We start from the raw sequence: 13,548 nt of genomic DNA on the forward strand, positions 1-13,548 counted from the left end.
CGAGTATTCCAATGCTTTGCTGGTTAACTGTCTGTCAAGTACACACCTTCCCTCAGCACGTTCATGCAATAGGTACTCCAAAACAGCTTTGTCTAGGTCAGGGGAGAAAGGTTTTCTGCCATGATGTAGTTTCTTTTTCTTAGGCCCGTGATGAATGATTGCTGTGCGTAGGTACTCCTTCCGCGACACCCAATCTCTAACCATTTTCCTGTCCACCCCGAATTGCTTGGCCGCGGCCCGATAACTAGCACTGTGGCTGTGAAGCCAATCTACTACGGCCAATTTGAAATCAAGTGTATAGGCTCGATGAGTTTTTCCTTCTGCTGTCCGGCATCCTTCCATTTGGAGACTCACCTTCCTGTACTAATATGTTAGAATACGAATTGGTATGCAGCAATTTTTTACTGATACCATTCCGTAAACTAGCGTTTTTTTGGCGCGAAATTCAGGCGGGGTTGAAAGTGAAATGGACCGGAGGTCTTTGCATGGTATGTACCGTGACTAGCAGTTTAGAATGTTGTGTTTAAACGCTTGTTTTTGTTCGACAAAGATGGCATGAAAGGACGACGCGTTCTTCAGTTTGGCAACTCCAACGCGACGTTGTTGAAAGGAAAGAGCATCTACCTCGACTTGCATGGATACAAGCGTGCAGGCTACATTGAATCGGGATTGAAGGAACGTGGAGCTGTAAGTTTGTGTGAACTGAACATTTGCACACATACATTTCAATATACGACACGAAACACTTGATAAATGCTTTAGACTACATATGAGAAAACTCCTTTGTGTCTTGAAAAATACAGCAGACTGTAGCCTATTAAAAGTTAACAGTTGAGGCCCATAGCTTTTGAATCAGCTTTCTAGCAAATTGCTAGTTCCAGGCTCTAAAACTTGGTTGGTTACAATCTCATTTAGCTAGAAAAGAAAATCTATTACAGCCTGCTTTACAATCTCATTCAGTTTTACAATCCTGAAGTGTTATCCAGCCATAAACTTCTGCACTTCCTGACTTACTTTATGCAAAGGGAAGGGTACACCTGTGGTTTGTCTTCATCATAAGGCTTGCGCTGTAATGGGCATGGCTGCAGTATTGGTGTTGTGTAGGCATTGTCTGTCTTTCAGCATTGTGCTTGCCAGTACACTATTGTTCTACCGTTACCTGAGAATTAATATGGAAATCGAATTATTGATGCTGAAAATATTTCATTGAATTGCAATTAAGTGCTGGTCACTGTAAAGTGCTAATAATAATTAATGTTTTGTTGAATTACATTTACAGTGGAACCTGTTAATCAGGACACTTGAAAGTGAGGCCACCTGTATAATCTGGACACATGGTAAAATGTCTGTTAGCATGCAAACTGACCTGGAAAATCAGGACACCTTGATAATCAGGACACTTGTGTTTGGTGTCCTTAATACACAGGTTTCATTGTATTCTTTTTGTGCATCACACTTGTAAACCTTTTCATGCAGAATGCTATTTGTTATCATTGTGTGGTATATTCCCAGGCCATTGAGAGGTTCTTCACTAAGGACACTAGGTATCTTGTGTCTAATAAAACACTCAGTGACCAGGACAAACATAGCTCCAGTCCACACACTCCCAGCTCTGGCGTGTTGTGCAATGTTAATGCTGGAAAGTATGCTGTGTGTGCGTGTGTGTGTGTGTGTGTGTGATGCCCCAACTGCACTGACTGACTTTAGTATCTGAGTGGGGATACACAAGTACCTCAGTGATGGTTCATTGGGTGACTAAAGCTGTACCGTATAACGGGTTAATTTGAAGGGGAAATTTTTGAAGAGCAGCTGCTAAAATATATTTTGAAAGTATAATTTTCGAATGCTCTATCGTCATGCTTAGCGCCACTAAAATTATTTTTGTAAAAGTGCACGTTAAATTTAGTGAAGACAGTGACCACGCGTAGCGATACAATTGAAATTGAGACATTCATTAGGTGTTATTGTATTGGGACTGCTCCACTATAGGAAAGGTGGTTTTGCCAATGGGGAAACGAGTTAATCTTCACTGTCGATTTGCTGTGGGCGTGGCCATTGCAGCATCAACAAAAGCAAAGGTGTTGACCTGCTAGGTACGGAAAGAGATATCATGTATTCGTTCTGTATTTCTTCTGCCCGGGATGATAAGGTGTGGAGTTCTATTTAATAGTGGACAGAATTCGGCCGACCTGGCACAAGGAAGCTTTATATTCGAAAAAAAAAGCTTTATATTCGAAGGGTTAAATTTTCGTAGAAGCCGTGTTTTCGAATAATTCGAAAATTAGACTCATTCGAAAATAACCCGTGATACGGTATTTTGCATGGAAACTTGGCTTTTTGTGGTGGTGTAGTGATGTGTGTGCATGCAGCTGTGTGCACACATACATCAAATCTGTGAATGTTTATCTGCTTCTCAACTATTGTATACATTTCCTATCCCCACAGTTTAAGAGGATCTCACCCGGCCTTGTCTCCATTTAGTGCCAACTCTCCTGATGCCTCCAAGACTGCACCTGTTACAGTAAGTGTTGTATCATGTAACCTGCATGTGATCCACCTTCCACCTATAGTACAGCAGAACAAGAAATATTGTGGCTGCTGCAAAGAAAATGGTAACTTATGTCATGTATTTCAGCAAGTTTTCAAATACATTTTGTGTCACAGAATTCTTCAGGGGCAAAAGATATCATTTCGTTAGCTAAGAGTTGGGGAGTAAAGATTATTCCTGTTGAAGGTTGTGCTTTTTAAAAATTTATGAATTGCCCATATTGTCTTTGTTTTATTACAGAAATACTGAAATATTTTTCTAAACACCCAGTGAATGCTGAGGATTCTGCATACATCCCAGTCCAGCAAAACTCATCTACTGGTGAGTTAAGTGTGCTGCTTGAGGTCGTTGGTAAAATGCGGATTTCCGGAATTCCGCGCGGAATTCCGGAATTATGGAGGAGGCAATTTTATAAAATCCAGATCGAAATACTCTAATAGAACACACACCCATATTCTAATAGAGCACAAGCAATTTATGTTGGATACTGTAACAGCTTAATAGTCTCACATGGCTTGACCGCTTTTGCTGGGTAGGGGAATGAAAAATGTCTAGCTTCAGTGAAAGAACTGTGCTGAGACTGAGATTTAGAGACCGAATACTCTAATAGAACGAATATAGCTACGAATATAGCTACGCTGAGTTATTCATTGCACACCATGGCTTACCTTTGTTTCTTCGGTACTGGTTCCTCCTCTTCTTCGCTGCTGCAGTCATCTACTTCTAACGTTTCATCCATTTCAAACGACCGAGAATAACGTTTTTTCGATGCTGGTTCCTTCTCTTCTTCCCCACTGCTGCAGTCATCTATTTCAAACTTAGCTTCCATTTCGAACAAGCGAGAATAGCGTTTCTTCGACGATGGTTCCTTCTCTTCTTCTTGGCTGCTGCTGCTGTCACCTACTTCTAACGCAGCGTCCATTACATAGTAACGAGCGAGAATATTAAATACCACGAACAAATCTTGCCTGAAAATGACTCGTTTTGAAATCACGTGATAACATTAATGGACGCGGAATTCCGTAACGGAATTCTGGAAATCCGCATTTTACCAACGACCGCTGCTTGAAGTTATAATAGTGGTATGGTTGCATTGATATTGTGGCAGTGTCAGATCAAACATTATTTGGTCAATCGTGAAGTAGACCATTTTGATGTTTTGCTAGCTCCCCTACACTTAATACAGCTTCCATGTTTGTGTAGTCTTTAAGTTTTTGAGTGCAAAGTGGACGGTCGTTGGTAAAATGCGGATTTCCGGAATTCCGTTACGGAATTCCGCGTCCATTAATGTTATCACGTGATTTCAAAACGAGTCATTTTCAGGCAAGATTTGTTCGTGGTATTTAATATTCTCGCTCGTTACTATGTAATGGACGCTGCGTTAGAAGTAGGTGACAGCAGCAGCAGCCAAGAAGAAGAGAAGGAACCATTGTCGAAGAAACGCTATTCTCGCTTGTTCGAAATGGAAGCTAAGTTTGAAATAGATGACTGCAGCAGTGGGGAAGAAGAGAAGGAACCAGCGTCGAAAAAACGTTATTCTCGGTCGTTTGAAATGGATGAAACGTTAGAAGTAGATGACTGCAGCAGCGAAGAAGAGGAGGAACCAGTACCGAAGAAACAAAGGTAAGCCATGGTGTGCAATGAGTAACTCAGCGTAGCTATATTCTTAGCTATATTCGTTCTATTAGAGTATTCGGTCTCTAAATCTCAGTCTCAGCACAGTTCTTTCACTGAAGCTAGACATTTTCCATTCCCCTACCCAGCAAAAGCGGTCAAGCCATGTGAGACTATTAAGCTGTTACAGTATCCAACATAAATTGCTTGTGCTCTATTAGAATATGGATGTGTGTTCTATTAGAGTATTTCGATCTGGATTTTATAAAATTGCCTCCCCCATAATTCCGGAATTCCGGAAATCCGCATTTTACCAACGACCAAAGTGGACAGACAATCAGATACATAAGCACTTGATTTTTCTGAATCACTTTTAGTTAGCCAGTGGCACATCCATAGTTGGCCACAGATTGTCCATAAGTAATTATAGGGATGGAGAAAAGGTCATTTTTTAACCTCTGAAGCTTCTTGCAATAGTACAGGCTTTAGTACAACTGCTTTTACTGATAATTGCATGCTTCTAGGAAGCTCATTACTTTTTGACTTATTAGACATGCCAGTATCGTAATGAAGCATTGGACTAGCCTCAAGGGTTACAAGATCCCCAAAGCTTTGTCCCTGCCTTAGTCCGTAGGCAGATACCCATTACCGTTTGTGTATATACAGTGTTCCCTTGATTATCTGACCTCCAATTGTCCAAACAGCAGAAATGACTGTTTTATTAGAGTATTTTGTCTAAAGTGTGTATTCTATTAGAGTAATTGTACAGGGCTCTGTATATAAATGAATAAGCTTCATTTATTCAAACTTTTTGATTATTGTGAACATGTCTTGATACCAAGGGGATTGGATAATCGAGGGAGCACTGTACCATATAGATCTATAGTTTCAGAGAATTTCACCCAATACTCCTCATAGTAGTACATTATAGGTGAATGTGCTGTGTTAATTTGTGACAAGGTTGTTCTATTTTAGTGCGTAAGTTGAAGGAACCATTTCTGAAGTGTGAAGATGTGAGCAGGTACATACATTACTTTTACACATAACAGTGTTAGCTTTATGGAAGGTGTTAAATTCCTTTGCTCTTTTCTCTTATCAGACAGTACAAACCTCTTGTGTGTGAAGTGAAGAAGTGGCCAATACTGTACTTAAATTGTAGACCGGATGAGAGCCCATTTGATGCACCACAGAAGCAAAGAAGTATGATTTAATGCACTAGTTATATGTACTCTAGGGTATTTCATTTTGCAGAATCTGATGTTAAGGAGAGGACGGAGAAGACTGACAAGAAGAACCCTGGTTACTGTGAATGCTGTGGTGCCCATTTCGATGACTTTGATCTGGTAAGTAAGTATTTAGGGTACTATCCACAGGTTTGTTGTCTTGCTTGTCTACCTCCTGAGTGAATTGAGTACTTTTTACCTTTGTGGTAATGGTGGCAACTTGACCACCATCTTCTGGGTAACTCCTATATACATCGACACCTAGCTGAGTGTCTGTTATGAATATTTTTTTACCATTTTCCATACATGACTATTCAAGATTGATGCTACCATAGGGTCTGCGTTTGGATCAAGTGTTTGGCACAGACATCATCAATTTTTTAGGTGTTATCTTGTGCTCGGAAATTAACCACACCAGGAAATGTGCATGTGGTGGACTTTCCTTTTGCCATTCAAAGCCAAGTTCATGGTTTCCCAAACACCATTTGCGATTTAATATTTGCTTAATCTTAAGCTCAAACACTTGGGCTACTGTGTCTGGGAAATCTTCAGGCTTCTAACCTGGAAGTACGTTTTCCTTGATTTCTGACCAATTGGGATTGGCGGTTGTGGTTATAAATAAGTCAAGGTGGCCATATTTCCTACATAGGTCATGGAATCCAGATGGTGCTTGTGCATGTAGATAGCAGTATCATCCTATGACCCACATATTGCCTTCTATATATTAAAGAATCACACAGATCCTGATAACAATCAGTAGGTGTGCCAATATAAATATCGGTATTGCCAAAAAGTTGACTTTTTAGCAGATATTTCACTTTGTCAGTTTTCTGTATATGTATACTTGAAGCATTAGGCTAAAGATGTGAACTGTTGTACAGTGGCCATGGTTTGATTCCCAAGTCGGGCTATTTTTGTTCTTTGCTCAGACCTTTTCATAGCACCTTTTTCACAAGTCTTTTTTTCTTTTTACAAAAACCTTTTGGCAACCACCTTTTTAGCTTTTTTGTCATAATATTTTAACATATATTGTAGTGTCCATACTGAAAACCTGCAACCCAACCTAAAGAATATTGGTATTGGAATCGGTAATCATACAGTACAATAGTACTGTATAGTAGGGACCACAAAGAAGTAGACATGGCCCATGAAATAACATCACCCAAAAACCAGTCTCAATTTTTCCTGACAACGATGAGGCAGAATTGATTAGGTAAAACTATACCCAAACAAGCTTTCAGGTCGACCCGAAACGTTTTCAAGTTGCTACGGAATTAAAAAAAAAAATTATTTAATGGATTTTCTACTGATTGACGAATGCCTTCAGACAAGTGTAACTCAATAACGGCTAAGGATACGGGCTTGATTTTTTCACTGTTTGATGTCGCCTCAGTCCGAGAGGTGCCTTTTGGCAAGCCGCAGTATTACAATGCATTCTTCATGGACTTATGGTGTCCTCCTTTGTGTCCCATTCATCTTTGCTGACAGCGAAAAGTGTCGATTTGGCATTAGCACATGATGGCTTCCCTTCATAATGGAAATCATCCGTATTTTTCATATTGGCTACTTTCATTGCAGAGGTGCTTTTCGAACAGTTCTTGATTCATACTGCTGTGTAACGGATAGCCGACAACAAAGCGTAATGGACACTTCACTTTTCAAATAATAATTGATATAACTGGGGTGCATGGCACCATTTCTTTCTTTCGGTATGTGTGGATTGCAGAGGCGCTTTTCGAACAGTTCTTGATTCAAAATGCAGTGTAACGGGTTGAACATAGCTGACAATGAAGCATAATGGATGCTTCACTTTTCAGGTGATATGGATATGGCTGGGGGGCGCGGCACCTTTTCAGATGAGGTATGCGTGGGTTCACCAGTCATAATGATTATTTACAACTAAAGTTAACAAACAAGTGCACACAAAAAATTGGAATTTTCAACAACCGTATAGCTGGTTATTTTCGAACCAGAAATTTTCGTATGAACAGTAAATCTGAATTTCGAAGATTTTAATTTCGAAGAATGCATATTTCGAAGTACAGGTGGATTTCAAGCAAATAGAAATTTGTGTCACAATTACAAAAATATGTAGAGTCTACATGTGCTCGCCTTACTGATGGAATCGAAGATGGAATAATCCCCACTTTTGCACACTGGAAAGAAGACTGAGTTACGTAAAAGTGGAGTAGATGGCAGCCACAGGCGAGGCAATCGGCTCGATCAGGGTACAGTAGCAGACGGCATGAATTCCCAACAATGGCCAGTCTGGATAGTTTACTGGCTATTGATGCAGTAATGATACTGTTCAGCTATTGTTAGTAATACTGAGCTTAAACTTGTAAAGAATACATGAGCGAATACGTGTTGTTCGATCACATGAAAGTATGTTATTTTTAATTGTGGGCATTTATTTTTGAAGAGAACGGCCTCTTTGAAACATCCGAAAATAAAAACCCTTCAAAAATACCCAGCTATATGGTAGAGTAGGGACCATATCACATTGATAAAAGTAAGTTGGAGTAGTGCACAATATTAAATCACAGTAAAACAATAAGAAGTGTTATATCCCTACTGTACATTTCCATTATGGTATCTTGAGCACAGTAGGGATATAACACTTCTTATTGTTTTACTGTGATTTAATATGGTGCACTACTCCAGCTTGTTTCAGTACCTTTTATCGATGTGCTATGGTCCCTACTTTAGTTGAAATTCCAATTTTTTGGTGTACTTGTTTTGAAGCTAAATATATTGTTTATCGGTATTGGTAAAATCCCATATCGGTGCACCTCCAGCAATCAGCCCGTAATACTTGTGTTCATGCCTAAGAAACTGTAATCACTTATACAATAACATCTACCAAGAACTGCTGGAATAGTTGTTTGGCCTTCACCTTTAAAAGCACATAAACCTATCATACAGTATGATAGTATTGTATATTAGGGATCATGGAGGTTTGGCCCAAAAACCAGCTTCACAATACTATCCTGGCGTCTTGGCAGTATTGGTATAAGCAAGCCCAAAAGTACCTTCAGTACAACTCTAAATGCTTCCAATACATTGCTACAAACTTTTAAAAATTTCTTAAATTTTCTTCTGACTGACTGACTAATTGTCTGATGCCTTCAGACAAGCGTAATTAGATAATGGCTAAGGTTACGGACTTGATTTTTTCACTGTTCGACATTGCTTCGTCCCGAGATGTGCCTTTTGGCATACCACAGTATGTACAATTCATGCATTATATCTTTGTCCTCCTTTGTGTCCCATTTCTTTTTGCTGACAGCCAAAGTGTCAATTTACGGTAGCACGATGGCTTTCGTACTGGAATTGTCTGTATTTTTTGTGATGACTGGATTGATTGCAGAGGTGCTTCTCCTACTGTTCTTTGTTTGTAATGCTGTGAAATGGGCTGAACATAGCTGAAAGTGAAGTGTAATGGCCACTTTCAAGTCATTAAGGTGGTTCTTCTACCTGTTCTTCGTTTGTAGCGCTGTGTAACGGTCTAAACCTAGCTGAAAGTGAAGCGTAATAGCCACTTCACTGTTGAGTCAGTAACTGATATTTGGGGCACACATTCAGTACTTCTGGTGCCATCCTTTCTTTTGATGCGGTATGTACCGGTTCACCAGTCATAATAATGTTAAAAAACTAAAGAAACAATTTAAAGACTTTTTATTCTGTAGTGACACCCTAGAAGTAGGAAATTGCTATGAAACTACCACCAATGGGTGCATTAGTAAACTCATTGGTGCCAGCTTGATGGTGACTAATACTGTATTTGACCGGTTAATAGCCACGGCTACTATAACTTTCAGCAAGGAAAACCCTGCGGCTACTATCCGAGGGTGGGGCTTGTGTCATGTTTGTGTGGCAGCAGTCTGTAACGTTTATACGGATTCACGAGTGGCTGACCTTGTTTAATCATCCTTCAATGCTATCATTCATTTTAACTTCTCAATACTTTTCATGGCTTAAAACTAGAGATGGACCAATACCACTTTTTACCGATATTTCCGATACGAGTATTTGTACTGAAATTATTTGCCGATGCCGATACCGATACTGATACTATACATTGAAGCCTAGACAAGTTTATTATACAAATTTCATTGTTGTGATACATAGCTAGCTATTAAAATATCACAGTAATTGATTGATCTCAGTTTAATCAAGTTTTAAAATAATTATTGTATAACAGCTAAACATGATAAACATCACTAATTTCTTGATTTGAGGTAGTTTTCTTGTAAGCTTATTGATAAGGCAATTAATTGCGTGGGCGGCCGATAATTGTACAATGTTTGTTACAGCTTTTCAACCAAACTTTTTCATGAAAAAGCAAGCCAAGTAGTCATAAACTTAATTCTTGGGGAACAACTGCACTACCATTTAATTACAAAGGATTCACGTGCTCTAATATATTAGAATACACATGGAACAATTGCAGCAATACTTGGAAAAGAGTAACAAAGGCTTTGTTTCGCTACTTTGTTAAGTTACTGATTAGCTCAACTAAGTTATTAGCTACTGGAAACTAGGGCTGAAACAGATATCCGTATTATCCGGATATCCGGATAATAATTTACCATCCGGATAGTACTTGGAAGCCAAGCGGATAGTAATAACTTAAAGCCATTTATCTGTCCAACTTTCTCATCACTAGATGAATTAATTTTCATCACGGAGAGTTAGCTAAGCTAGATTATGTGAAGTTAACAGCAGCCTGGTAAGTTAATCAGTTTGCTCGCGACCACGCCCATCGCTAAATTACGAAGCGAGGCTGTGAATGTTGCTGAAGAAGTTGTAACAGAATAGTTATTGCCTTATAAAGAGTTCTTTACGACTAGTTGTACCTGGAAAAGTCTTGTAGCAACTGCTACATCTTGTATTCATGTTTTCTCCAGCTGCCAATCTTGTTACAGACGGTGCAAAGTAACAGTGTAACATTACCACAAACCTTTTGCTATCATGTTAATGTTTGTTTGCTTCTAGTACTAGTAAAACAAGGATGTTTACAATAAACTATAAAATGTTTCTATAGCAAGTGATATGTCACTATCCGTAGGATATCCGGATAGGTTTTGTTCAGGATATCCGGATAGTAAAAGTTGCTATCCGTTTCAGCCCTACTGGAAACTTAGCTAGAGATGGTTTAATAAAAGTGGTGAGTGTCTACTGTGGTATCTGTACCTTGTATTACCGCGATATCGATCCAATACCGATACCACTGGTATCGGTATCGGTCCACCTTTACTTAAAACAACTCCTTTATCCTGTTTCTGCTTCAAACATATCTTGGCAACACTTCCATCAGTATTTCAGATACAAACCATGGCTCTTATCCGAGGGTGGCTCTTATCACAATAATTCTAGGCTGTGGAGCGGCTACTATCTGGGGGCAGCTATTATATGAGCCGTGGCTATTAACCGGTCAAATACGGTATGCAGCAAGTTCAGGTTGATCTGTGCTATGATTTAGGAGTTAGCTAGATCACAGGCAGGCAACTTTTCAGCTTTATATGGTAGTTCAATTCAGTGACAAAGCTTTTTGGCTAAGTTCTGATTTTTGCTGTATACAGCACAGCCAATTTCTTGCTTGGCTACAGGAAATTCTGACTGCTTTATTAGAGAGTTTTTCTATTGTACTTAATTATTTTGAAATGGTGACATCTATCCAATATGGACTTATAATATTTTAATGCTCAGCCAATGGTTGGACTTTCAGTGTCCATATCTTGCTATCTCCACATTACATTATGCCTTCATTTCCTTTGATAGGCTTTTTTTATCATTCGGGTGAGTGCTATAAACCATTGTAGTATACAGCCAGTTTGTCTGTTAAGTTAGCCATTGTGTGTGTGCTTATTATTTGCTGTCTATATTTGAGAAGAATTTTGCAACCATGATGTTATGTTTCTGTTAGGATGATTGCACTATTAGAATATTTTGATCACAACTTGTTATGCACAATTGGCTTTTACGTTACACTATTTTATAATACAAGTTTCTTTTAAACCACTGAAAAGTTCTTCTACAATCATTTTCAGCTTATTTTCTTGAGTAGAAGATTAGGAAGAGAAAATGAAAACTTTGGCTGAGTGCTGTGCTCCTTGTAGCAGCTGCTGTCGACATACTTTTGACAAGTCATGGGTTTCAGTAGTTGTAGTAAGGCTTGTTCTACAAATTACGCTATTGTAATCTCATACTACCCTTGTATTAAGGTAGCGCCCCCCTGGCCTTCATTTAGGACCAGGCGTTTATTTGAATGCAGCTTTATATGAGGAAATATGGTATATTATCATGGGAATGGCTGGGCAATTCAATTTGATATGTGAACTGTCCTCCCTGTTAAATAATTTAATTTGATAAGTGATGCAGAGTTGTGTATTCTTGAAAATCGCGCTATTGTTATCCCTGTTAATAAAACACTGGTGAGATTTACTGACATTTTTGGCCACATGGCACACTATTATGTCTTGATGTGTCATATTATTGTGACCTTCTGTTCTCTAGCACATCAAGGGTGATCAACATGTTGCTTTTGCTAGTGATCTGAGCAATTACGAGTCGCTTGATGCTCTTCATTCTGCTATACCAACACTGGATCAGTTTGTCACATCTCACAGACAAAAGTAAATACTTAATAATGTGATTGAATGCTGTCTGTACTGTGTATGTGGGTGGGCTTATTTGGTTCAACCTAGTTGTTATTGGGCATTCACCGTTTGTGTACTTGACATAAATTTCAATAGTGTTCTATAATAGTACTTTATCAATGATTCAATGCCATCCACACAATGACATGACTGTGTAGAAATCTTATTCACAGAATAATTTCCCTGTAACCGTGCACAATGGAAGCTGCTTACGATTCAACATGTCAATATAGTTTTCCTTTTTCTCAAACAATCTCTTTTAACTTCAACAAAACATATATAACATAGTACACAAATGTACATGTTTTGTTTTTCATTATAGAGACTGGATTGTATGTTTGTAGTTCAAAGCTTTAAATCCTTTGTCTTGCAATATACTCACAGCTTTTTTTGTGTTTATATTGATAACCCAAATATATAAGCAGGATTTGCAAAACATTTAAAATGTTGACATCATTTTTCCTTTCATGTGTTATCAGGAAGTTGGATGATACAACAGCAGTGGCACAGACAGAGATGAACTGCTCTCCTGTAAAGTACACTTTGTTATGTTACAATGATATGGACATGGTGACAGTAGTGGAGGATACTAATGACTCAGGTTGTGTCACTTCTGTCCAAGTGGAAGATCAAACAGACGTGTCCAGAACACCTGATCTCACTAACGATACTGAGAGAGAATTCACACCTGGTTTTTTCACTCCGCTTGAGCATCCAAAATCAATTTTGTGCTTTACAGACACAACTAGTTCTAACACAAGCACTATATGTCATAATAAAGACTGTTATTGTGATGTAACCCCTAATGCTAAGAGGTACAAGAGGTCAGGCACAGCTACAATGTCACCACAGACAAAGGAACCAATTCCTAATGAGTGTAACACTCCACCAAAGTCAACCACACCGCTAAAGAATTTCTCTATTCTTCTTTATAAGTCACCATCACCTGTTGCAAATAACATAGAACTATCACCAAAGTCTTCTAAAGCTGCTGCTGCTCGTCAACTTAGCCTGCCTGAAGACATGCAGTCGCCCAAGAAATGTACATTTGTGCTGCAAGACATAATGAAGTCTCCAATTGTGAAATCTCCACCAAGGAAGTCTCCATTAAAAAGCAAAAGATCATCCTCTACTAGTCCCCCAGGCTGCATTGGAAGAAGAATATTACGATCTGCTTCCTTGTCCCCAAGTCAAATCAATGCTGCTTCAAGAGACGTTTTGATGGACTCGCCAGTTAAGGATGGAAGAATCCAAACTATTGTAAAAGAGCATGTAATCATCTCACCTAGGGGCTCAACAAGAAGAAGAAGAGATATATTGATGGAATCTGCTGTGGACACTTCACCACAAAAGATTTATTGACTGATGAGTGTAATTATAGATGTTTTTATTGTTTATTACTGAAAATATAAAAGAACGATGTGTATGTATCTTTATCATTGTTAACTAAATTCAAATAGCATGGTTATAGAATCCTGAGAAGAGTCTCGCTGCACTTCCA

The 13,548-nt window shown here is 38.8% G+C and overlaps 1 protein-coding gene across 1 annotated transcript; it reads left to right on the forward strand.

Moving 5' to 3' along the window:
• Positions 1-392: 392 nt before the first annotated feature.
• Positions 393-13,507, forward strand: LOC136237837 (protein DBF4 homolog A-like). The gene is made up of 12 exons (XM_066028057.1): positions 393-488; positions 551-687; positions 1,513-1,643; positions 2,446-2,521; positions 2,571-2,612; positions 2,665-2,734; positions 2,789-2,869; positions 5,138-5,183; positions 5,262-5,362; positions 5,414-5,505; positions 11,905-12,023; positions 12,527-13,507. The coding sequence occupies exons 1-12, from the start codon at positions 467-469 to the stop codon at positions 13,407-13,409; spliced, it is 1,800 nt and encodes a 599-aa protein (XP_065884129.1). The 5' UTR covers positions 393-466; the 3' UTR covers positions 13,410-13,507.
• Positions 13,508-13,548: the final 41 nt, after the last annotated feature.

Source organism: Dysidea avara, chromosome 11 (genome assembly GCF_963678975.1).
Source record: "Dysidea avara chromosome 11, odDysAvar1.4, whole genome shotgun sequence".
NCBI classification, from domain to species: Eukaryota; Metazoa; Porifera; class Demospongiae; order Dictyoceratida; family Dysideidae; genus Dysidea; species Dysidea avara.

What these genes read in the sequence shown, in the direction of transcription:
- LOC136237837 (XM_066028057.1), top strand. Translation starts at nt 467, where the DNA reads ATGGACCGGAGGTCTTTGCATG. An exon ending in GATTGAAGGAACGTGGAGCT is followed by an intron (nt 688 to 1,512) that starts GTAAGTTTGTGT and finishes GTATATTCCCAG; the next exon opens with GCCATTGAGAGGTTCTTCAC. An exon ending in TGGCTGCTGCAAAGAAAATG is followed by an intron (nt 2,613 to 2,664) that starts GTAACTTATGTC and finishes TTTGTGTCACAG; the next exon opens with AATTCTTCAGGGGCAAAAGA.